At 44.5% G+C, this 24502-nt stretch overlaps 1 protein-coding gene across 2 annotated transcripts in view; it reads right to left on the bottom strand.

The window, feature by feature from the left end:
* The window catches only part of LOC122791611 (nucleobindin-2-like), a 917099-nt gene that overhangs the window by 444582 nt on the left and 448015 nt on the right, over positions 1-24502 (bottom strand). For both annotated transcript variants that reach the window (XM_044059400.1, XM_044059401.1), the window contains exon 6: positions 2825-3010. In XM_044059400.1, the coding sequence (XP_043915335.1) occupies positions 2825-3010 (186 nt within the window). The remainder of the gene's footprint in view (positions 1-2824; positions 3011-24502) is intronic.

Raw genomic sequence — 24502 nt, 5'->3', positions numbered from 1 at the left:
AACTGGAACATCCTCAGGGGGGGACTTGGAGAAAGCCCATCATCCATATCAGAGCTCACAGTGAGAGATTCCTCAGGGTAACCCAAATGCTTTCTTTTGAAAGTCCTCTTAATTGGCACATCAAAATGGTGGAGTCCTGAAAGGAGTGTCATAGAAACTACGGTGTCCGTTTAAGGCTCAAAGCCCAGCTCTGAATGCTAGCCACAAGAGATAGCTGAGGAACAGAAGAGGGCTGGGTGTCTAAGGGTGGAACCATGGGTCAAGCAGCCTGTTCCTTAATGCTGAAAGCGGATGAAATTATCCCTCCTAATACCTCAGAAGTGGATCCAACATATGGTAGAGCCAATGAGCACCTGTCTAGACCAGAAATCTGACATGGATGGCATAGTGGAGGGAACAAGCCTTGAGACCTATTGGGCTGAGAATCTGGAAACCAAACTTGGGAGTGATAAAGTAGTTCCTGAAAAGAGGAGGAAACCTGTAGGCTAAAACAATGGGGTGAGTTATGCTTGGCTCCAGGGATCTGGGAGTAGAGCATGATGGATCCAACAACCCTACAAATTAAGGTCAAAGCACTAGTCAGCTGTGCGACACTCTGTATATGTTAGCTCTGAAGATAGGACTGGAGATGGAACAGACGCCAGGTAGAGAGGTCTTGCTCCTCCTGTTCTCATAGCTGAGAAGGTAGGAATAACTCCTATTCTCTGCATCCTTAGGAAAGCTGTCATCATGCAGTACGGCTGTAAAGTGGATGCACTTCTAATACAACTCAGTGACTTGATGGAGGATACCATAGGAGGCTGAGAAGGGATCCTAGAGGGTCCGTGCTCCAATGGGGATTTAATTTGTCAAACTAGAAGCGATTTGATGGTGGAAAAATTTGGTTCCAAAATTGTCGCAGACCACACAGGAGAGGGCTATGGATCCAACATTGATGGTGAAGCCACTGGACTTCGAGCACCCTTCTCTTTCTAGACTCGGATTCTTTGTCTCTCTCCTTTTCTTGTTCTTTCCCTTTATGGAACTCAGACTTGTGCCCTGTTCTTTTGACCTTTTCTCCCTCAGGATCAGGAGGGAGAGGACCCTTTCAAGATCAACTTGGTTCACCTATTTGACAAATCTCATTATCCACAGGACTTGCACATTTGATAACCTGCAGATAAATTGGCCACCCCTAGACAGTACATACACAAAATATACACAACTTATGGGCAGATCTTGTGTCAACATTTGTTGCACTTTTTGAAACACTTTTCAAAACGCTTTTCTACTTTCCCTTCCATGTACATCCTGAAGAGTCACCAACACACACAGACACCTAAGGATAAAAAATTCTATGGTCAATATCAGAAATATCATTACAAAAAAAACAAGTTATATTTGACCCTGAGGGTTGGAACAACATAGACTACTAACTCACAAACAAAGCAGAGCAGCCAGGCTTTAGGCTGTGAAAAAAGCAGAGCCCTAACTACTACACAGATCAAAATTACAGAACTTTGACAAATTAGTGTAGACAAACTGCTAAGAAATCCACAGAACCAAATATTTTATACCTACAAAAAGTAAAGTTTAAAGAACACTTAAGCTTTGGCAGTGGGATCACATCTTCAACCAATGATGGCAAAAGAGATTGGAGGTAGCTAAGCAGATGAGGGACAGGCTTGCTACAACATCTTCAATCAATGGTGGCAAAAAAGATGGAGACAGCTAAGCAGATGAGGGGTAGGCTCGCTACAGGAGGAGAAGGCTTGTGGAACTTGAGCCGGAGCACTAGCTTTGCTAGCACAGATCAAACCAGTGGCTTGAAGACCCAACAGTCAGATCGGCTGGACAGAACATGTGAATAGGCTACACATCTGTACTTGCCCATTTTACTGCAGCATTCAATTCCAGTGTAAAGTTCCAATGACGATGTGAGCGTGATTCATGTTTTAAAACTTGACATGGGGCACTGAGATTCCTTATTTGCCCAAGGGACTTGAGTCTCATAGTGTTCCTTTTGGAATGCAACACTGAGTTACAGCTTGAGACAGCAGGATTCTCCAAGTGTAACTTACTTTGTGATCCCACATATGATTTTAAAAAGAAATAACAAAAGTATGATTATGATTACAAAACAAGTATGCAGTGGAGGAAGAAAGCACTGTCAAATTTATTAAGTATTAAAGGAAGATTATGGGACCACAGTGGCAAGAAGAGCTTTGAAAGGATAAGGTGTGGATGTAAGACATGCACAAGGCTGAGACAGATACAGATGAGACAATAAACTGAAGACCAGTTAACAGAGGACGAAACTTAACGGATAATGAGGTCAACACCAGAAAAATAAAGTTTTTACATAAGTAAGTGTTCCTGAAGAGGACTAATTACACTCAAAGTTTTCAAAGAAAGTAAAAGTATTAGAAAAAACCCTTTGTAATGGTAGTGAATGACCAGTTCCAAGAAGGAACTCGGGATGAAAGAACGATGCATTTTATTTGGGGAAAAGGTGATAGGCAAGACCTAGAAAACTTGAAACAATCGTTCTTTACAAATACTGACTATATTAACTTTATGAAAATAAGAGAAATAATAAATTATGTGCAAGTAGGTAAAGCTCAGCATGAGACAAAAGTTAACACTGATGAGATAAATGGAGGATGATATTAAAAAACACTAAGCAAAAATCATTACCTGTGGTGTAGCAAAGGCCTCTGACGTGCAAGTCACAGGCAGGTGGTTAGTACATTGAAGTGTTATAAATTATGGCAAGTGACTCGGCAAGAAAGTAATGTCTCACCTAAAAATTCTCACATGCAAGTAATCACCTGACTCCACTTACCGGCTCATTAACTTTTGGGTGGTCTTTGTGCTTCTTCTTCATTTCTTCAAAATGGGCCTCCTCTGCCTTACGTTTTTCCTCATCCAAGGTTTTCAGATATTCCCTTCGCTCATGTTCCTTCATCATTTCATAACGTTTGAATTCCTCATGCCGGGCAGAATCAAAATTCTCAAGATCTTTGGTTGCCTAGAAAGCATATGAATGCATAAAATAAACTGCCAAGCACATGTTGATTGTTGAGTTATGTAGAAGCTCACTTAACCAGACCATGGCATCAAACAACTGCAACCTGCTATAAACATGAGTCACCCGATAAATCCTGGAGCCCACCGATAACCCCCTTTTACATACACCTGTACTCCAGTCTACATGGTAGTGAACGCAAGTTCTCCTAGGAAAGGTAGTTTCAACTAGGCTGCTAGTATAATAAGGCAACTGCTATGTTGTTAGGGACTCGAGAGTCAGCATGGCAAGCTTATGGAGTCAGATGGTGCATCAGAAAAATGAACTGCACATTTGGTTCACTGCTTTTCTTGGGAGACACCCTCCAAAACATGTCGCTGCAAATGTGTGTTTCTGGAGGTAGTCAGAGGAAGACTTACCAGGAAGCTACCACTGGAATATGTCAGATAACCAGAATGACAAAAATAGCAAGTCTGTCACCAAACATAAGCTGCGTGAAGAGCACCGCTGACACCCTTATAGAACAGCAAAACGCAGCAGGAAAGCACAGCTCAAAGATCATGCACCAGGCCACAAGAAGTGTGAAGACCATTACTGCTGGTGGACTCTTCTTGAAAATGCCATCCGCAGAAACAGTGCCTTCTTAAGGTCCCACTTTAGCTGTAGTTAGTTACTGTTAAGCTCATTTCATATAACAATCTAATCAACCACTCAGCTATGAATTTCTAAGGAATGCTTTATATTATACCCCCCCTTTACACAGGGAAACCTCAGGAACTTTCTATAATCAAAAAAAAAAAAAAAAAAAAAACTAATAGGCCACAAACGTTGGAGAAAGATATAAAAGTTACATGCTAAGCCTAACAAAAGATCTGCAAAAGGTCATCCATCCCCTGTAACCAACAGGACTAACATCATGAGCACTAGGACCACTTGGCAGTAACATTTTCCTAGGCTGTCAAGGACCATTCCTCTTCTTGACATGCAGCATGCGTGCAAGTCTTAAGGATTTTCAGTTATAGAATTGCGCAGCAAAGGGAAGAAAATTGCAAAAAGATGGACATAAGAAGGAAAAAGATGATGTTCTTTGTGTTTCACTGTTGCAGTCATTACATTTAGGTAATCTGCTGGCAGGTTGCCCTCAGTCGGCCTGATTAACAAAGTCTTGGGTCCTGCGTCTGTTGCTGTCCTTTCTTCCATGACGTCAGGTCATCAGGGGTATAAAACATGCAGCTGACGCCATTACATCAGTCTTTCTTGCCTTGCGGTGCCAGAAGCAGTTCACAAGTGCCAGTCGGCAGACTCCTGAAATTTTTGTTTTCGAGTTTCAGTACCGAAGTCTTCAACTAAAAGCTAAGTACCCCGTTGGGGAAACTTTTTCTTGCTCCTTACCGATGTCAGTAAAAGTTAATAACTGCAGTACTTGTGGGAAGCAAATACCTCATAAGGATTTTCATTTGTACTGTATTCCTTGCCTAGGCTCTGACCACAACGTACCTTGCTGTCGGTTTTGTGCTAAATTTAATCAACACATTATTAAACGTCGGTATATTTTTGCTTCTAAATATTTTGGCTCACGATTTAATTATCCAGAAATGTCATCTGTTAGCAATCTGACTACCGGAATACCTAAAAAAAAATGCAAAGAAAAAAGACAGACAGACCGTCCAGGTTCAAAACTGACGATGATGCTTCTCCTAAGCCAGTTGCCAGTTCGCCGATACTCAGTGAGGCGCTTTCGCAGCCCCTGATACCCACTGCTTCTGATTCACAGGCCTCTACTGAGACCCATTCGGAGTCCGGTATGCCACGAGATGCTTCAATTATGGAACCTGCCGATGTCTCTACCTTAGATGGGTCCAGAGCCGCTGTGCAGGCACTGGCTTCTGAGGGTGTTTTCAGGCCTACAGATTTGTATATTAGACAGACGCCAAAAAAGAAGGCCGAAATCTAAATCGATGTCTAAAAAAATGACGCCTGGGCCACATGTGCAGGCCCCTATGCCTAAAAAACAAATTATCAAAATGACTGAAGATTTAATTACTCTGATCAGGGGTAGCCAGCCCTCTCCTTCTAAGAGGCCTAGGCAAGACATCTATTATGAATCTTCTGAACAGGATTCTATTTCTTCTGACTGCTCTAATGAACAGGATTTGTCTATACCTACTTATGAGGACTCTGATGCAGAAGATTCCATTCCTTCTGCTTCTCCTCCTGAGGATTTTTCTTTTGGGGAAACTTTGCATACCTTAAGGGAACATTTCCACTGGGAAAGTCAGGATTTCTCTAAATCTAAAAAGAGACTTGGGGATTTTCTTCTTCTTCCTCAGCATAGGCCTTTGGCTATACCTCCTGTTCTAGACATTGTTGATGATGTTTTTTCAGAATCTAGTATGACTCCTGATTCTCTACCTCCGGCTCCTAGTAGGCCAGACAGATACTACAGGGTTCCTGACTCCCACAAATTCCTTTTCAAAAATCCTATTGCAGATCCTGAAACCATTTCTCATGGTCCCAAGGGCATTCAGGCCTCTACTGCTAAAAATCCTACCCCTTCTCATAGAGATTCCAGGGCGCTGGATAGATGGGGTAAGAAGGTTTACACTTCTGCAACCTTGGCAATCAGGGCTTTAAACTTTCAAGTTCATATGCTTAACATATCAACAGCATATTATGGGACTGCTTAAACAGAAAATGATGTTAATTTCTGACTGTGTGGAAAATAAAGATTTACAGGATTTATTGCACTCAGCTGAACAAACTGGAAAACATACTTTGCAATGTGGTTTTAAAGCCGCGGTGGTACAGCGGTAGCGTTGTTGCCTCACAGCAAGAGGTTCTCCTGTTCGATTCTCAGCTGGAGTGCCTTCTGTGTGGAGTCTGCATGTCCTCCTCGCGGTCGAGTGGCCTCCGAAAGACATGCGTGAATGGGCGTGCCTTCGCTGAAGGTTGGGGTGTCGGGCTGGCAACTTGGCACCATAAAAATCTACTGCCAATCATTAGCGGACCGGAGTTCCGCTGTGGCGACCCCTAACCGGGAAAAGCCAAAAAGACAAACAAACTTTGCAATGTGGTTTTGATTCTTTGGAGGCCTGCTGCAGGGCTGCTGTAACTGGGTCTGTGTTAAGAAGGCAGGCTTGGCTGTAAGAGCAAACTCTGCCTGACCATGTTAAAGCAAAATTGTTGGATACTCCTTTACAACAGGACCGTCTTTTTGGTACTAAGGCTGAAAAAGTTTTAAAAAAGATGGAAGATAAAGCTAAATCTATGCAAACTGTGAAATATTTCTTACAAGTGCAACCTCCAGGATTTAGTAGGCACTGGCCTACTAAGAAGTGGTCCTTTCCAGTTCCTTCGAGAGCCACTCAAGTCAAACCCAGACATTCCAAAGGCTCCAGGTTTCAGTCACAAGGGACCTTTAGAACAAAACAATGGGGTGCCTCCACCTCCAAATCTGGAACCAGCAAGGCACCTCCCTATGGTAAACAGTCTCAATGACCCCTCTACACTCACCAAGCACTTATCTTTTAGCCGCCCCTTTGGGGGGAAAGCTGGCACTTCATGCAAGAAACTGGCAACTTATAACCCAGGAGAAATAGGTTTTAAATATAGTATCCCAGGGATACAGATTTCATTTCCACACGTTGCCAATCCCAAACGGATGGCCAGACCTGCCCCCAAATCAGTGGGCAGAAAACCAAAAACAAGTTCTGTCCCTCATGAGCATGGTGGCTATTCAACCAGTACCAGAAGAGAAAAAGGGACAAGGTTTCTATTCAAGACTTTTCCTGGTAACCAGAAAAGACAAATCATGACATCCACTTCTGGACTTAAAACATTTCTGGACATTCCAGAATTCAAGATGCTGACTCTTCAACAGTTACTTCCTATGCTAGGCAAAGATGCCTGGTTGGTAACTCTAGACTTAAAAGAGGCTTACCTGCATATCCCAATCAGGGAATCTTGCAGAAGATATCTCCTCTTCAAAGCAGGCTATTTGCATTACCAGTTCTCTGCACTGCCCTTTGGCTTATCTACTGTGCCCAGGGTCTTCACAAAGTGCCTGGCTACAGCAATTGCATTTTGCTGGCAAAGAAATATTCAAATATATCCATACCTGGACGATTGTCTAATTCAGGCAGAAAACAAGGACATTCTTCTAAAGCATCTAGCGTTTGTAAAAAGGGTTCTAGCTTGTCTAGGGTACACAATAAACAAAAATAAATCACAACTGGTACCCTCTCAAAAAATTACATTCCTGGGTGCAAGCTTGAATACAATTGCCCAGAGGGCTTACCTTACCCCAGAAAAGCAAATTAAATTGGTGACTTACTTCAAACAGGTAGCCACAAAAACTCTGCTATCTGCAAGACAAATTCTGCAAGCCTTGGGGTTCATGGCCTCCTGCATTCTTCTAATTCCATATGCAAGACTGCATATGAGGAAACGTCAGTAATACTTAAAAAGTTTACGGATCAACATTGTCACAGTCTGGAAACCATGATTCCCATCATACCTTGCCTGAAACTAGAGTTCCTATGCTGGGCAGAGGCCTGCCACCAAAACAAGGGACTGCCATTCACTCCACCCCCTGCAGCCCAAACCCTAACTAAAGACGCATCAGACTACGCTTCGGGGGCTCATCTGGCAAGGAACTGCATTCAGGGCAAATGGAGCCCAGATGAAATGCACCTTCATATCAATCAGAAAGAGATGCTAGCTGTACGGAATGCACTGACAGCCTTCAAGGACTACCTTCTTCCAGGACAATTAATAATAAAGACAGACAACACCACAGTTATGTGGTACATAAACAAGCAGGGGGGTACACATTCCTACCCCCTATGCAGACTAGCCATGGCACTGTGGAACACGGCATTGACCTACCAAATACAACCACAAGCTCAATTCCTGCCAGGAAAGCTGAATACTCTGGCAGACTAAACAGAAATCTCATGGGCCCACACAAATGGAAACTGGAACCATGGATTTTCAACATGTTGACATGCAAATGGGGGGGGGGGTCCAGACATAGATCTTTTTGCCTCACCCCAAAACTATCAGTTGGACAAATTCTGCACAAGAACTCATCACAAAAAAGCTTGGAAAGTGGATGCTCTATCATTCAGCTGGAAAAACCTATCAGTCTATGCTTTTCCTCCTCTGCCTCTGCTCTCCAAAGTACTACTAAGTGTCAAACAGGACAAACCAAAAATGATTCTGATTGCTCCAGACTAGCTTCGCCAACACTGGTACCCACTCCTGCGCAATGTGTCACACCTTCCACCATGGCACCTGCCTCAGACCCCTTGCTTACTGTCTTCAGCAGAACACCTAAATTCTGCACACTCAGCTTCAAACTTTGAATCTTGCAGCGTGGCTAATCACCTAAATTCACCTTGCAGCGTGGCTAATCACCTAAATTCACCTTTAGCATCCCTCAGCAAACCTGTGATGGATGTAATTTTGGAGGCGAGAAGGCCTAGTACTAGAAAATCTTATGCTGACAAATGGAAAAGATTCTGTGCCTGGAACCAGTCACAAGGAATAACCACAGCAGCGCCCAACATTCCTCAGATTTTACAATACTTAACTGAAATGCTTCACAAGGGCCTGTCCTTTTCTTCCATAAAAATCCATGCCTCTGCCATTTCAGCTCATTACAACACAGAACCTCCCCTCTTCTCTCATCCTCTGCTAAAGCAGTATCTCAGAGGGGCCAAAAACTTAATACCACCCAATAGAGCTCCAACCCCTGCCTGGGACCTCAATTTTGTATTGGAAAAGCTCACTCTCCCTCCTTTCGAGCCAACTGCTTCTGCAGACTTAAATTTTCTCTCCTGGAAAACAGCTTTCCTTTTACCAGTCACTTCAGCTAGAAGGATTTCTGAATTACAGGCTCTTATGGCAGTGGAGCCTTTCATTATTTTTCATGCGGACAGGGTGTTTCTCAGGACCAATCCATCCTAAGGTGGTATCCAGTGTGGCTCAATCAGACCATTCATTTGCCAACTTTCTTTCCCAATCCAAGGGGAGCGATTTCTGCATTCATTTGATGTACACAGACAACTTAGATTTTACTTAAACAGGACAAAATCTCTAAGAAAATCTGAACAACTACTGGTGGCATTTGCTGCAGGGGCAGAGGGAAAGGCTATTTCAAAGCAGACTATTTCCAAATGGATAAGCCATTGTATTCATTTCTGCTATATGCACCATGGTAAACCTCTGCCCCAGGGGATCAGATCACATTCCACCAGGGCTGCATCTACTTCTACTGCCTTTCTCAGAGGTGTTCCTACCACAGACATTCTAGAAGCTGCTACCTGGAGCTCAGTTCATACGTTCACCAAGCATTACCACTTACCTTTCTTCTCTAAATCCAGAGCTGGCTTTGCCACTGCTGTCCTGCAGGGCCTTATAGCTGGGTCCTAATGCTGTATAAATCCATCCTCCCAACCTTAGCTTTGGGAATCTACCCAAATGTAAGGACTGCAACAGCGAAACATGAAGAACATAGTACAGTTGTGTACACTTACCATAAATGTAGATGTTCGAGTGTATTCACTGTTGCAGTCCTGGTTACCCACCCTTCAGCCCCCTGTTTTTCTCTTACTATACCTCTACTTTCTTTTACTACGCTTAAAAACCTTGTTGGTGTATTTGCTTTTGTTTGGAGGTATATTTTTTGTGTTTTAAATTTTTTATATATATATATATATATATATATATATATATATATATATATATATATATATATATACACACACACACACACACACACACACACACACACACACACACACACACACACACACACACACAGGCCGACTGAGGACAACCTGCCAGCAGATTACCCAAATGGAATGACTGCAACAGTGAATATTTTTTTTATTTTATTTTATTTTACATTTGTTGACCGGGCTAGTCTAACTGGATACATGTCCATTTTCAGTAGAGGCCCGAGGAGAAAAGCTCCACTGTAACAGTCTATGGTAACAAACTTAAGAAAAAAATATATACAAGAGTTTAACTAAAACTACTAAGCAGGAGTTAGTAACTAATTAGAATACAGAACAACAGAAAAGCAATTAGTGTAACAAAAACACACAGCAATACGAGCAGTATTATAATACAGAATAAAAAAAAAAAAAAAAAAAAATACACTTGAACATCTACATTTATGGTAAGTGTACACAACTGTACTTTATGTACCTACCATAACATTCCATGTTAGTTGTCCATCTCGCCGTCCTTCTTGCGGTTTGGGCTACGGAGCCAATCCTCGGCTCTGACTCGGTCTACTTCTATAGCTCGTGAGCTATTTACTGGCTCGAGGCTAACCCTTATCCCAAAATGCCCAGCGTCAGCTTCCCAGATCTCATTTGTGATAGCGCACACTAGACATATAAAGTAACCAGTAACCTAAAAAGTACATCTTTGTACCTACCATAAATGTAGATGTTCGAGTGTTCACCATGATGCGTGTTGCAGAAACGTATGCAATGACCTATCCATTTAGAAATGGTCTGTTTTGAGATAGCTTTTCCTTGTGATCCTGCAGCATAGGCAGGAGTCCTTCTCCTTTGTTCTGGGAATTTAGGAAAAAGGTGGGCAAATGAATGGTTTGGTTTTGGGCCACACTGGATACCATCTTTGGCATAAAGGAAGGGTTAGTTCATAGAGAGACTCTGTCTTGATGAAAAATGAGGAAAGGCTCCACTGCCATTAGTGCCTGTAGCTCTGACACTCTTCTAGCTGAGGTTATTGCTAGTAGCAGGGCAGTTTTCCATGAAAGAAATTTTAAATCAGCTGAAAAAGCTGGTTCAAAGGGCGACAGTGTAAGCTTTTCCAGAACAAAGTTGAGATCCCAAGTAGGTGTTGGTGCTCTCCTGGGCGGTCTTATATTCTTAGCCCCTCTGAGGTACTGTCGTAGGAGTGGATGTGAGAATAAAGGAGGATCCGTGCTGTAATGAGCTGAAATTGCTGAGGCGTGGATCTTAATAGATGAAAAGGAAAGTCCTTTGTGCAACATCTCAGTTAAATATTGTAGAATCTGAGGAATGTTTGGATCAAGGGGATTTTGGCCTTTAGCCTGGTTCCAGGCACAAAATCTTTTCCATTTGTCTGAATAGGTTTTCCTGGTGCTGGGCCTCCTGGCCTCCAGAATGACATCCATAACAGCTTTGGATAGAGGTGTTGGCTGGTTGTTTAGGTAATTTGCCATGCAGCCAGGTTTAAAGTCTTGAGCTGGCTGTGTACAATCTGATTGTCTCGTTGGGTGAGCAGGTGAGGAATTTGTGGTAAAATCCATGGTGGGCCGTGGGCCATGTTCCTTAGAATTGGATACCAATGGTGGCGTGGCTAGTCTGGTGCAATGAGTATCATTTGTGGCCTCTCTAATCTGATTTTCAGCAGTACTTTTGCTAGAAGAGGCAGTGGAGGAAAGGCATACACTGTTAATGTTTTCCAACTGAATGAGACGGCATCCACTTTCCAAGCTTGTGGATGGAATGTCCTTGTGCAAAATTTTTGAAGTTGGTAGTTTTGGGGGCTGGCAAACAGATCTATGTCTGGGCGTCCCCATTTTTGAGCTATTACTGCATACTTGTGGATCTAGTTTCCACTCGTGTGGATCCATGATGTTTCTGCTTAGGTCGTCTGCCAATGTGTTTTTCTTTCCTGGCGGGAATTGTGCTTCTAATTGAACCTGGTAAAAGAGTGCCGTGTTCCACAAGGTTATTGCTTGCCTGCATAGAGGGTAGGAATGTGTGCCCCCTTGCTTGTTTATGTACCACATTACTGTGGTATTGTCCGTCTTTATTATTAGTTGTCCTGGGTGTAAGAGGTCCTTGAAAGCTGTTAGGGCATTCTGTACTGCTAGCATTTATTTTTGATTGATATGCAGATGCCTTTGATCTGTAGTCCATTTGCCTTGAATGCACTGTCCTGCCATGTGTGCTCCCCAGGCATAGTGCGATGCATCTATTGTCATAGTTTGCCTGGCTGTGGGTAAGGTGAAAGGCTGACCCTTGTTGAGGTGACATGCCTGTGCCCACCACAGAAACTCCTGTTGAAGGCAGGGAATGAGTGGCATCATTGTTTCCAAGCTGTGGCTGTGCTGAGTCCATACGCTTTTCAGGTACCATTGTAATTTCCTCATATGCAGTTTTGCAAATGGTATTAGTAGTATGCAAGATACCATGAATCCCAAGGCCTGCAGAATTTTTCTTGCAGGGAGTTGGGTCTTTGTTGCCATTATTTTGAAATATTGAGTCAGCTTTTGTTGTTGCTTGTCTGGCGTGAGATAAGCCATCTGGGCAGTTGTATTCAAGCTGGCACCCAGGAATATTATGTTTTGTGAGGGCACAAGTTTTGATTTCTTTTCGTTTACTGTGTACCCTAGGCAACTTAGGTGTTTGACAAATGCCAGATGCTTTAAAAGAATGTCCTTGCTTTCTGCTTGAATGAGGCAGTCGTCCAGGTATGGGTATATTTGAATTCCTCTTTGTCTGCAGTATGCAATTACTGGTGCCAGACATTTTGTGAAGACCCTGGGCGCAGTAGATAAGCCAAAGGGCAGTGCAGAGAATTGATAATGCGTTGAACCTGCAATGAAGCGGCGGTATCGTCTGCAATTTTGTCTGATAGGGACATGCAGGTATGCCTCCTTGAGGTCCAACGTTACCAGCCAAGCATTCTTGCCCAGCATGGGAAGAAGCTGCTGTAGTGTTAGCATCTTGAATTTTGGTACTTGCAGATAGGTGTTCAGAACTGAAAGATCCAGAATGGGTATCTATGATTTGTCTTTACTTGGGACTAGAAAGAGTCTTGAGTAAAATCCTTGTTCTTGCTCCTGTGTAGGTACCTGTTGAATGGCTCTCATGTCCATGAGAGCTGTAATTTGTTTTTGTGCCTCTGCCCATTGATTTGGTGGCAGGTTTGGCATTCCTTTTATCCTTGACAAAATATGAAAGTGGAATCTGTATCCTTGTGAGACAATGTTTAGGACCCATTTGTCTTTTGTGGTGATGTGCCAGTTGTCTGCAAAAAATGCTAATTTTCCTCCCAAGGGAGCTGCCAGGAAAGATTTGCTTGGTAGTTTGAGGATTGAGTCATTGTGTTTGTCTTCTGCTAGCTTGGGGCCTGTCTTCTCCTTTCTGGGTAGCAATACCCCATTGGCGAGGTTTGTAAGAGCCTTGTGACTGACCTCTGCCCCTTGGGCGTCTGTATTTGCCCCTCTGTGATCCGTCAGAAGCTGGAAAGGACCAGTTTTTTGTTGGCCAATTTCTGCTGAAACGAGGGGGTTGTACCTCTAAAAAATCCTTGACCGTCTGCATAGACTTTGCCTTATCCTCCATTTTCTTTAAAACCTCTTCTGCTTTGACACCAAATAATACATCCTGCTGTAAAGGTGCATCCAATAATTTTGCTTTAACATTATCAGGTAGGGTTTGTTCTTTTAACCAAGCATGTCTACGTATGACAGACCCAGTAACAGCTGCTCTACAGGAAGCTTCCAATGAATCAAATCCACATTGTAAAGTATGTTTGCCCACCTGTTCAGCTGCATGCAACAGATCCTGCATTTCCTTGAATTCAGACTGTTCAGAATGTGTGCTCATTTTTTGTTTTAATTGAGACATTAGGAATTGCTGATATTTCAGCATGTGAAACTGACAATTTAATGCTCTCATAGCCAGAGTTGCTGAGGTGTATATTTTCTTTCCCCATCTATCTAGGGCTCTGGAATCCCTTTCAGAGGGCACAGGATTTTTAGCCATAGAAGCTTTAGCCCCCTTGGGACCCTGGGAAATTGTTTCTGGGTCAGCCACAGGGCTTTTATAAAGGAATTTGTGAGAGTCAGGTACTCTGTCGTATCTGTCTGGTTTGGCTGGAGCAGGAGGTAGAGAGTCTGGATTTAGACTGGACTCCAAATAAACATCATCCACAATATCTAAAACTGGAGGGATAGCAAGTGGTCTGTGCTGGGGTAGTAAAAGGAACTCTCGGAGTCTTTTCTTAGAATCAGAGTAGTCCTGGCCTTCCCAGTGGAAATGTTCCCTCATGTTATGTAAAATTTCCCCAAAGGAGTAGTCTTCAGGGGGAGATGCTGAGGGAACAGAGTCTTCAGCATCAGAGTCTTCATAAGGGGGAAAAGTGTAATCCTGTTCCTCAGAAGAATCTGAGGAAATTGAAACCTGGTCAGAGGAAGCATAATCCTCCACTTGTCTTGGTCTTTTATCTGGGGGGGGATGGGAACCCCTGATTAGGGTAATCAAATCTTCAGCCATCTTAAGCATCTGTTTTCTTAGGCATGGGGCCTTGAACTGTAGACTGATGTACAGTCTTTTTTGGTTTTAAAGGAGTTTTAAGCTTAGCATAAGATTTAATGGTGAGTGTAGTCGGTCTGAAGACACCTTCTGCAACAAAAGGTGTTTCCACTGCACCGGGGTCTCCTTCTGCTCCGGTGTCGGAAGGGCCTAATGAAGATGGCTGCGTCAGCCTAGTAGACTCTGTTTGAGAATCCGCAGCTGTCTGGGGTTCCAATTCTGCGGTCGTCAGGGGCTGCGTAGGGGCCTCACTAAAAACCGGAGCACCGGCGACAGGCCCAGCAGAGGCCTCGGAGTCTGGATTGTTCCTAGGCTGCCTGTCTTTATCCTTGTGTTTTTTATGCATGTCGGTCGTCGGCTGCTCCGACGGCATGATATAATTGAATTTCTTACCAAAGTAATGTCGTGCGAAGTCAAAACGGCGTTTGATAGTTCGTTTATTAAACCTAGCACAAAACCGACAACCTGTGACGTCGTGGTCTGGGCCTAGGCAAGGAATACAATAAGAATGGAAGTCCTTATGAGGTATTTGCTTCCCACAAGAAATGCAATCGTTAACTTTTTATGAAAAGGTTCCCCAACAGGGCACTTAGCTTTATTGAAGACTTCGGACTGAAATTCGAATCGAAAATCTCAGGTGTTGGCCGACCGGCACTTGCAAACTGCTTCTGCTTCGGGCACAGTGCGGCAAGAAAGACTGAAGAAAATGGCGTCGGATGCCTCTTATAATCCCCTGGCGCACTGACGTCAGGGAAAAAGCGACAGCAACCGACGCCGGACCAAGACTTTGGAACTCAGGCCAACAGCGGGACCGCCTGATGGCAGGATAACCCAAGTGTGATGACTGCAGCAGGGTAACACGATGAACATCTGATTTACCAAAATAACAGATCGGAGTAAACTGTCAAAATTACCTGGCATGTGAACCAAGAAAAAGGAAATCAGCCAGTGAAACCATAATGAACTCCTTTGAATCCTCCAGGAAGGGGGAAGGAGGGGGGGGAACGCAAGAAGGAAGGCGAGATGAAGGACAACCAACATGGAACGTTATGGTAGGTACATAACTTCTTTATGTTAAGTTGTCCCATCTCACCTTCATTCTTGCTGTTTGGGACAGCGTCCCTAGCACCTAAAGACCCTGGATGGCTCACTGGAACAGACTCTTCAGAACAGTGGAACCAAAGGAAGCCCTGCTCCGGGAGACCACATCCACTTTGTAATGCGAGATAAAGGTACGAGGGTTTGCCCTAGTGGCAGCTGCACAAATTGAGTCTATGGGCAATTTAGACTGAAAGGCTACAGAAGTGGCTAATGCTCTAGTAGAATGACCTTTCAGTTTTGCTGGTAGATTTTTATGTCTTAACTGATAAATAAAGGCAATGGCATCAGATAACCATTTGGATATGGTCACCTTAGAAACTGGAAGGCCTTGCTTACTGTGAGCATAGGAGAGAAATAAATGGTCTGACTTTCCTAGCTCTTTGGTCCTATGGAGGTAAAAACGTTAACTGTGCACATCCGGATGGTGAAGACTGTATTCTGCCTTGCTGCTATAATTGGGAAAGAAGACGGGGAGATCAATGGATTTTAGATTGTTTTCTGAACAGACTTTTGGTATGAAGGATGGGTTGGCTCTCAGAGAAACTCTATCTTTGTGAAACACCATATATGGAGGACAAACACAGAGTCCTTGGAGTTCTGAAACACGTCTAGCTGAGGTAATAGCAACCACAAAAAGTGTTTTCCAAGAAAGAAATTTTAAGAGACATGAAGCTGCGGGTTCAAAGGGAGGCAGAATCAAAGAATTCAAAACTAAATTGAGATCAAGGAGAAGGTGGATCCCTCACTGACGGGTCTAAGAACAGATGTTCCTCTCATGAAGGCTTTGCAGAGCTTGAGACATTATGCTAGAATTAAGAATTCCAATATGAAAATTAGATATGGCGGCCAGTTGTACCCTGATGGTAGCAGCAGCCGCACCTGACTGAAAAAGCTCTGCTAGAAATTCTACAATTTTATTGGACTGTGGCTGAAAAGGGGTCTAAGTTTCTAGATTCTGCACAGTAAGAAAATCTTTTCTATTTGCTAGTATAAGTCTTTCTTGTAGTTGACTTTGGGAAGAAACAATAATATCGCAAACTGCTGGGGAGATGCTTGGAAGCCTGGCTAAGGTAGGAAGTGGAGAAACCAAGCTGTGAGCTTAAGAATCTGAAGGGCTTGGTGTAACTCGCCTGATTGATGAATCAACAGATCTGGCACTTGTTCCAGAATCCAAGGCTGGTCTAGAAGGTTAAGGTGCAGGCCAATAGGGGGCAATGAGGATCATTTTGCAACCCAACGATTTTGCTTTATGTACGAGTCTTGGAATTAGGGGAAAAGGGGGAAATGCATAAAGGAGTCCCTGAGGCCAATCGTGGACTAGAGCGTCCCTGGGAGTTTGACATGGAGGAGGAAGCAGGGAGAAGTAGCTGCTGCATTTGTTGTTGAGGGGGGTGGCAATTAGATCGCAGCAAGGCTGGCCCCATTTGCGGAAGATAAGGTCTGCAACTTCCTGATTCGAAGACCACTCGTGAGGCATGAGGATAGCCCTGCTGAGCCTGTCCGCTATTACGTTGAATTTCCCAGGGATGTGCGTTGCTGTCAGAAAACATTGGGAGGAAATCGCCCATCATAGCCTGAGGGCTTCTCGACACAAGGGGTAGGACCTGGTCCCGCCCTGCTTGTTGATGTACCACACAACTCATGTTGTCTGTTTGGATCGCAATAGTCCCAGAAGGAAGAGTTCTGAAGAGCTTGCAACACTAGGAGCACCGCTCTCATCTCTAGGACATTGATATGCAGATGGTACTCGTGTGGTTGCCACATGCCTTGGACTGTCCTGCCTAGATGATGCCTCCCCCACCCTATCAGGGAGGCGTCCGTGGTCACTGTGGCTACCAGAGGGGGTTGAATAAAAGGTCTGCCCTGAGTCACCAGTGGGGAGACCATCCACCAAGAGAGGTGTCTTCTGCATGTTTCTGTAATCAGGATCATGTGAGACATGGGTAGTTCCTGAAAGGACCACTGCGTGAAGAGAAGCCACTGAAGGACTCTCATGTGGTAACACGCTAATGGTACAAGAAGAATGGCAGCTGCCATGGAGCCTAGAATTTGCAGGACATGTCCGACTTGGACCTTTCTGCTCTGCATTAGAAATTACACTTGTTGGCGAATAGAGAAAACTCTTTCCTGAAGTAACCATGCAAACATCTGTTTTGTGTTTAATTCTGCTCCTATATATGTAACAGAATGAGAGAACAACAAGGCAGATTTTTTGAAATTTACTATAATGCCTAGTTGGGTGCAGGTTGATATTGTATAATCCCGTGCCTCTAAGAGTTGATGCCTGGTGGTAGCAGTTAGGAGCCAATCGTCTAGATATGGAAACACCTGGAATCATTGACGTCTCAGGTGAGCCGTTACTACTGCCATACATTTGGTGAACACCCTGGGGGCTGTGGTGAGACCAAAGGGCAGATCTCTGAACTATGACTGGCCCCTACCCGGAAGCGAAGAAATCTCCTGGAGCATCTGTCCATTTTGATATGGTAGTATGCATCCTGAAGATCTATGGAGCACATCCAGTTGTCCTGACCCAGAAAGGGGAGAACGGACTGCAGTGTTACCATCCGGAACTTTTCATTTTGTACAGATTTATTCAATCTGCTGAGATCCAGTATTAGTCTCCAGTCCCCGGTCTTTTTTAGTACTAAAAAGAATCCCGAGTAAGTTCCGGATCCTAGTTGGTCTGTGGGGACTTCCTGACTGGCTCTTTTTTCTAGCAGTTTTGAAACTTGAATAACTGCTTGATCCCTTAGATTGGGTGGGACATCTGGGATGGACTTTTTTGACTCTAAAGGGGGTTGATAAAAAGGGGATTTTGTAACCTCCGGATATGACAGATAGTACACATTTGTCTCTGGTTATATTTTGCCAGGCTTTTGGGTACAGGGAAAGTCTTCCCCGACTGCCTCCAGAGGTGAGCAGTCGGGCAATCCATCAAGGATGCTGGAAGGGTTTTGGCAGAGAAAGTTTCTCTGTCACCCTGATTTTGCAGTCCCCCTCTGCCACGAGGGCGGTGTCTGCCATTGTTGTTGTTTCCCCCTCTGCCTCTGGGGGAAAAAATTACCACGTGGGTCAGGCAAGGGTCCCTGGGACTTCCAAAACCACATCTTTCACCCTTCTGACCTTTGGGATAAGATCTGTTGGGAGTGGAAAAACGGACTCCCAAGGCAGAGAGAGTCTTGCCTTCCTGCTCGCACCTGGTAAGCGTGTTTTTCACCTGAGGCCCAAAAAGCGAGGAGCCATCAGAGGGAGTATTTGTGAAGGATGCCCGAAAGGGTTCCGCAAATTGACACAGCCGCAACCAAGCAGGTCTCCTCTGAGCCACTCCTGTACCTGCGGCTCTGCTCGCTCCATCGGCTGCATAGGAAATCAGCCACAAGGAGGAGTTGACTATAAAATTAAGAGTCGCAAGCTGGGAAGCTGTTTTGGCTGATGCTCACTCAGCTGTAGGATCTCGTACGGTATCTCCAAGCTCTTTTAGGAGATCCCTTTGAAGTCGTGTAAAATGAGAGAGATAATTCAGGGACCTCATTGAGAAGGTCGCTGAGGAAAACATTCGCTTCCCATATCTGTCCATCGTCCTAGACTCTCTGTTGGATGGACAGACGAAGTTTCTGCTAACTCTTTCTTGGTGGCTGCTGCTACCACCATGGCATCAACTGGCACACCTTTAGAGAGAAACTGTTTGTCCTGGGGGGCTATGAATTTATTTGGTCTCCTCGGAGTAGGTTCCACAGAATCCAGAGCTGACCAAGCCTTTCGAGCCACTACAGACATGAGTGGATTCAAAGGTGGAGGCACCCAGGAGGTGGAGGGTTGGGAGCCGAATGCCTTCAGGTATATAGACTCATCCTCAGTAGGGGTTAGGGAAGACCAGCCACCCCTCTGCCTAAGCATTTCAAGGATGTCTGAAAAGGAAACATCATCTGAGGGGGACCTGGGGGACCCTTCCTATTCAACCAGGTCTGTATCTGAGGTGACAGACTCAGGGGAGTCTATGTGCTTCTTCTTGCACTTCTTCCGAGGAGGCTCCTCTGAGTGATCAGGGGAGACCTCAGAAGAAGAGGGGTCACCCAATGGGGTGTCCTGGGGCATAGGTTCCCTACACTTCTGGGCCGGAGGTGGAGCAGAGGTTGGCACAGGCACCACAAGAGCCGATGGGGCTGACAGTAGGGCTGTTTCAGGGGACAGCACACTCCGCATGACCTCGAAGGCGTCCCAATCCTAACGCAAATAAAACACCGGCTCCGAAGAGATGGGAGTCCTTCTCCGTGTCGAGGGCGATGGCTCCGAGGCCAATGTGGGAAGCAAGCTCACCTATGCCGAAGCTCCGAGAGGGAGAGCGGGGTCAGACAAGGGACTGATGCCACTTCCCCCCTTGGAGCAGACGAGAGAGCTTCGATGCCCAGATCCCTCGATGGACGGAACAATCGAGGTGAACTGAGCAAACGTCAGAACTGAAGAGGAGGTGATCGTCGCGGTCGGTTTTACTATCAGCGCGTCCATGGTCTTCGGTTCTGTAGTTTGAGGAGGAATGGAGATGGAGGTGGATGGAGCTGCAACCTGTTGAGGTGGGCTGGAAAGTAATTTCGCAACAGCCTGTGATTTAAGCAACCTGCTGACTACTCTCTCCACGTCCTGATCCGATAACCTAGAGGATCGAGAGGAGTGGGATGAAGAGCGATGACTGCGTTCACTTCCTAATAAGGGTGACTGTGGCACAGAGCGGATCGGCTCCAATAAAGGAGACCTTTCTCGCTTGTGGCTTCGAGACGGCTCTGAGGTAGCAGTTGGAGCAGAGGGAGGAGTTGACTTGTCGATGCTAGTCGGCACCGACAAACTTGGTTCTTCAAGCCTAGGAGTCAGTTCCGAAGATGGAGTCGACGGCTTAACAGACACAGGATTTCACGGGCCGAAAAGCCTTTAGCAGGGGAATCCTGTGGTTTCAATAATCCTCGAAGGATTCATTTGTTTTTGTGCTCCTGCAGGACCCTTGGACTAAATGCATGACAGATAGAGCAGGAGTCCTGCAGGTGCACAGCCCCTAAACAATAAACACAGCGCCCATCTGTCAGAGACATTTTCTGACAGCATGAGTCACACTTTTTGAAGCCAGAAACTTTGACCTCTTTAGACATGTTACACTACTAAACTAAGAAACAAAGTCTTTTTTTTTTTTTTTTTTTTTTACAGTTAAGGAACAGAAAGAAGAGCCTCTAATTTAAACGGCTGTCCTAAGGGGGGGGAGGGAAAACTCTAATTTAAATGAGTTCAGGGGAAACAGAAGGCCTACGAGTTATGCAGCGACAGCCAACAAAGCTACAACAGACAAGATAGGCAATAGGGATAAAGTACTGTATCTAGACAAAAACTTGATACATTTTTAAGAATAAACAACAATTATAACAGAAAAAAACTATACTAAGCCTGAGCCAGTAATGAAGCAAACTCGCAGCTGAAGCGGCAAATGAGATCTGGGTAGGTGACACTGGGCATTCTGGGATAAGGGTAAGCCTTGAGTCAGTAAATAGGGTAAGCCTTGAGTCAGTAAATAGCTCTCGAGCTACAGAAGTAGGCAGAGTCAGAGCCAAGAATTGGCTCCGAACCCCAAACAGCAAGAACGAAGGCGAGATGGGACAACTTAACATGGTATGTTACAGAGGACACACATACAGATTACTTCCAGCTTACAGTTGTCTTGCAAAGATATTAACGGAAACTCTTGTTGCAGTTTTCTATAAAAATCTAAAGACTCATTGTAGAAAAAAGGAGAAGAAATAGTTATGGCTCTAGAATAGCAAACCATGGGAAATTAAGGCAGGGATTTGCCAAATTCACAATGGCAGAACTCAGTGTAAAACGCTAACCACATGGAAAGGGCAAGCTTGGAAACTTTTTTTGCAAAGAACTACAGGAGTGGTCACTTTTGCAGAAAGATTTAGCAATATCAATTTAGAACCCTAAGGGCTTTGTGGATAGCAATACAAAGACTCTCCAGTGTTTGAATGCTGTGGAAGGAAATGTACAGTTGTGTACACTTACCATAAATGTAGATGTTAGAGTGGATTCACTGTTGCAGTCATTACATTTGGGTAATCTGCTGGCAGGTTACCCTCAATCTGCCTGAATATCAAAGTCTTGGGTCCTGCATCGGTTGCTGTCTCCTCTTCCATGACATCTGGTCGTCAGGGGTATAAAACATGCAGCAGACGCCATTTTCTTCAGTTTTTCTTGCCCCATATGTCAGCTGCCCCCCAAATGGGGAGCAAAAAAATTAAATATATATATATATATATATATATATATATATATATATATATATATATATATATATATATATATATATGGGTCCCCTTCTAAAGACCGAACCGCCGATCCCCCGACGCAGAAATCACCGACGCCAGATAACCGACAGGTACGTATACCGACAGGGTGATTCGCCGACAGCGGAAAGACCGACAAGGGTAATGTGTGATCGCGACCCGGTAAGTGTGCGACAGTGACGGAGGTAGGAGTGGTCAGGTAAGTGAGTTAGGGTTAGGGTGCAGGTAGGTGAAGTGTGCGTTAGTGTCGGAGCTTGGGCTAGGGGTGGGTAAGTGAGTTAGGGTTAGGGTGCAGGTAGGTGAAGTGTGCGATAGTGTCGGACCTTAGGATTAGGGTTTGGGTCAGGGCTAGTGTGTATGCTATGTAGTGTAGTGTGTTGTTTACGTTCCGTGTGTCGGTGTTATGGTGTTCGGTGTTTCGCGTTGTCGGGTTTGTGTGTTGTCGGTTTTCTGGCGTCTGTGATTTCTGTGTCGGGGAATCGTCGGTTCGGTCTTTAGAAGTAGACCCATATATATATATACACACACATATATATAAAACTATATATAAATGCAATTGTAACAACATAAACCTTACTTTCATCTAAAAGCAAATACACCACAAAGGCTGTAGAATATAGTGAAGGAAAGAGACGTTCTAGAAAAAAGGGGGCTGGAGGGAGGGTAACCCAGACTGCAACAGTGAATACACTCGAACATCTACATTTATGGTAAGTGTACACAAAGTACAGTTTTGTACCTACCATAAATGTAGATGTCCGATAGGCATGCATCTGCAGTCCTTACAAATGGGTTGTCCTGTCGTCAGGCAGCCCTTCGGTCGGCCGGATTCCAAAGTCTGGGTCTGGCCTCGGCTGGTGTCGCACTTCACCCGACGTCATAGCTGCAGTTCATCGGGTATAAAGGCATCAGCCGACGCCATTTTCCTCAGTGTTTCTTGCCCCAGATGCCAGGTACCCTCTAGGAAGGCTAAATTTGGATAAATGCAAATGGTTCCAAATAGTAGAGAGCAAACAAAAAATAAGCATGTATGTACATATATACAAACAAATACACCATAATAGATTCCCCCAGCTAGCTACAAGATGGGCAAATACCCTAGGAGTACCACAGAGGGGATGGAGGGTGGGTAATCCTGACTGCAGATGCATGCCTATCGGACATCTACATTTATGGTAGGTACAAAACTGTACTATGTCCTTCAAGGATGCATCTGCAGTACTTACAAATGGGTAGAATACCATAGCCAAACTGGGGGAGGAGGAGAAATAAGATTATGGTGTAGTTAAGATCCCTTGCAAAACAGCAGTGGCAAAACCCGCTCGGGATCTGGAGTATAAAGGTAAATTATAATGCTTGGCAAATGTATGCACGGAGCTCCAAGTAGCAGCCTCTAAAATGTCTTTGGTAGCCACTCCTCGTAAAAAAGCTGTGGTAGTGGCTGTAGCCCTTGTAGAGTGAGGCCTGATGTTTTCTGGAGTTTTCTTCCCATGGTAGGAGTAACAAAATCTAATGCAATTTCCTATCCACTTAGAGATTGTCTGTTTTGAAATTGCTTTTCCTTCCATTCCTGTTGCATATGCTACCAGTAGCTGGTCAGCTTTCTATTGCTCTTGGTCCTGTCCAGGTAGTAACGTAATTGTCTATGTACATCCAAGGTATGCAACAGTCTTTCTCTCCTGTTCTGTGGGTTGGGGAAGAATGTAGGTAGGTGGATAGCTTGATTTAAAGATACCCTGGAGACCACCTTTGGCATAAAAGTAGGATTAGTTCTCATGGACACTCTATCTTGATGGAAGATCAGGAAGGGCTGTACTGCCATTAATGCCTGTAGCTCAGATACCCTTCTTGCTGAAGTGATTGCAAGCAGGAAAGCAGTTTTCCATGATAAGTACTGTAAATCTGCTGTAGCTGCTGGCTCGAAAGGAGGGAGAGTCAACTTTTCTAGCACAAAGTTCAAGTCCCATGCTGGCAATGGTGGCTTCCTAGGTGGTTTTACATTTTTAATTCCTCTCAGAAAATGCCTGAGCAGAGAATGAGAGAAGACTGGAGGACCCAAGTTGTATTCTGCTGAAATAGCTGATGCATGAATCTTAATGGAAGAATAGGACAGGCCGTTGTGGAAGAGCTCTGCCAAGTATTCCAGGATGTTAGGTATGTTTACAAGTGACACATTCTCTCCTTTTGCAGTACTCCAAAAGAGATATCTTTTCCATTTCGCTGAATATTTTTTTCTTGTTGAGGGTCTGCGAGCCTCCAAGATAATGTCTTTAACCCTTTGAGATAAATCCTGGTTATTTGGTCTTATGCAATGTTCCAGGCAGCCAGCTGCAGTGTTTTCAGGTTTGGATGCAGGGTTTTGAAGTTGTTCTGTGTTAACAGCAAGGGAACCAGGGTCATAGGCCATATTTGTTCCCGAGACATACTCCTCAGTAATGGGTACCAATGTTGCCTTGGCCAGTCTGGAGCTATCAGGATGATCCTTGAACGGTCTTCTTTGATCTTCAATAGCACCTTGTGCATCAAAAGAAGAGGTGGGAATGCATATGCTGTCAGGTTTTTCCAACTGAAAGATAGGGAGTCCACTTTCCAAGCAAGTGGGTGGTACGTCCTTGTGCAGAATTTTCTCAGTTGGTGATTGTGAGGGGATGCAAATAAGTCTATTTCTGGTAGTCCCCATTTCCCTGTAATGGTTTTGAAGATGTCCGGATGCAGCATCCATTCGTGGGCATCCG

The sequence above is a fragment of the Protopterus annectens genome, chromosome 17.part0 (assembly GCF_019279795.1).
Source record: "Protopterus annectens isolate FY-2018-M chromosome 17.part0, PAN1.0, whole genome shotgun sequence".
Taxonomy (NCBI): Eukaryota; Metazoa; Chordata; order Ceratodontiformes; family Protopteridae; genus Protopterus; species Protopterus annectens.
The sequence above is the reverse complement of the archived record's forward strand: the minus strand, read 5'-3'. Positions and strand labels throughout refer to the sequence as shown.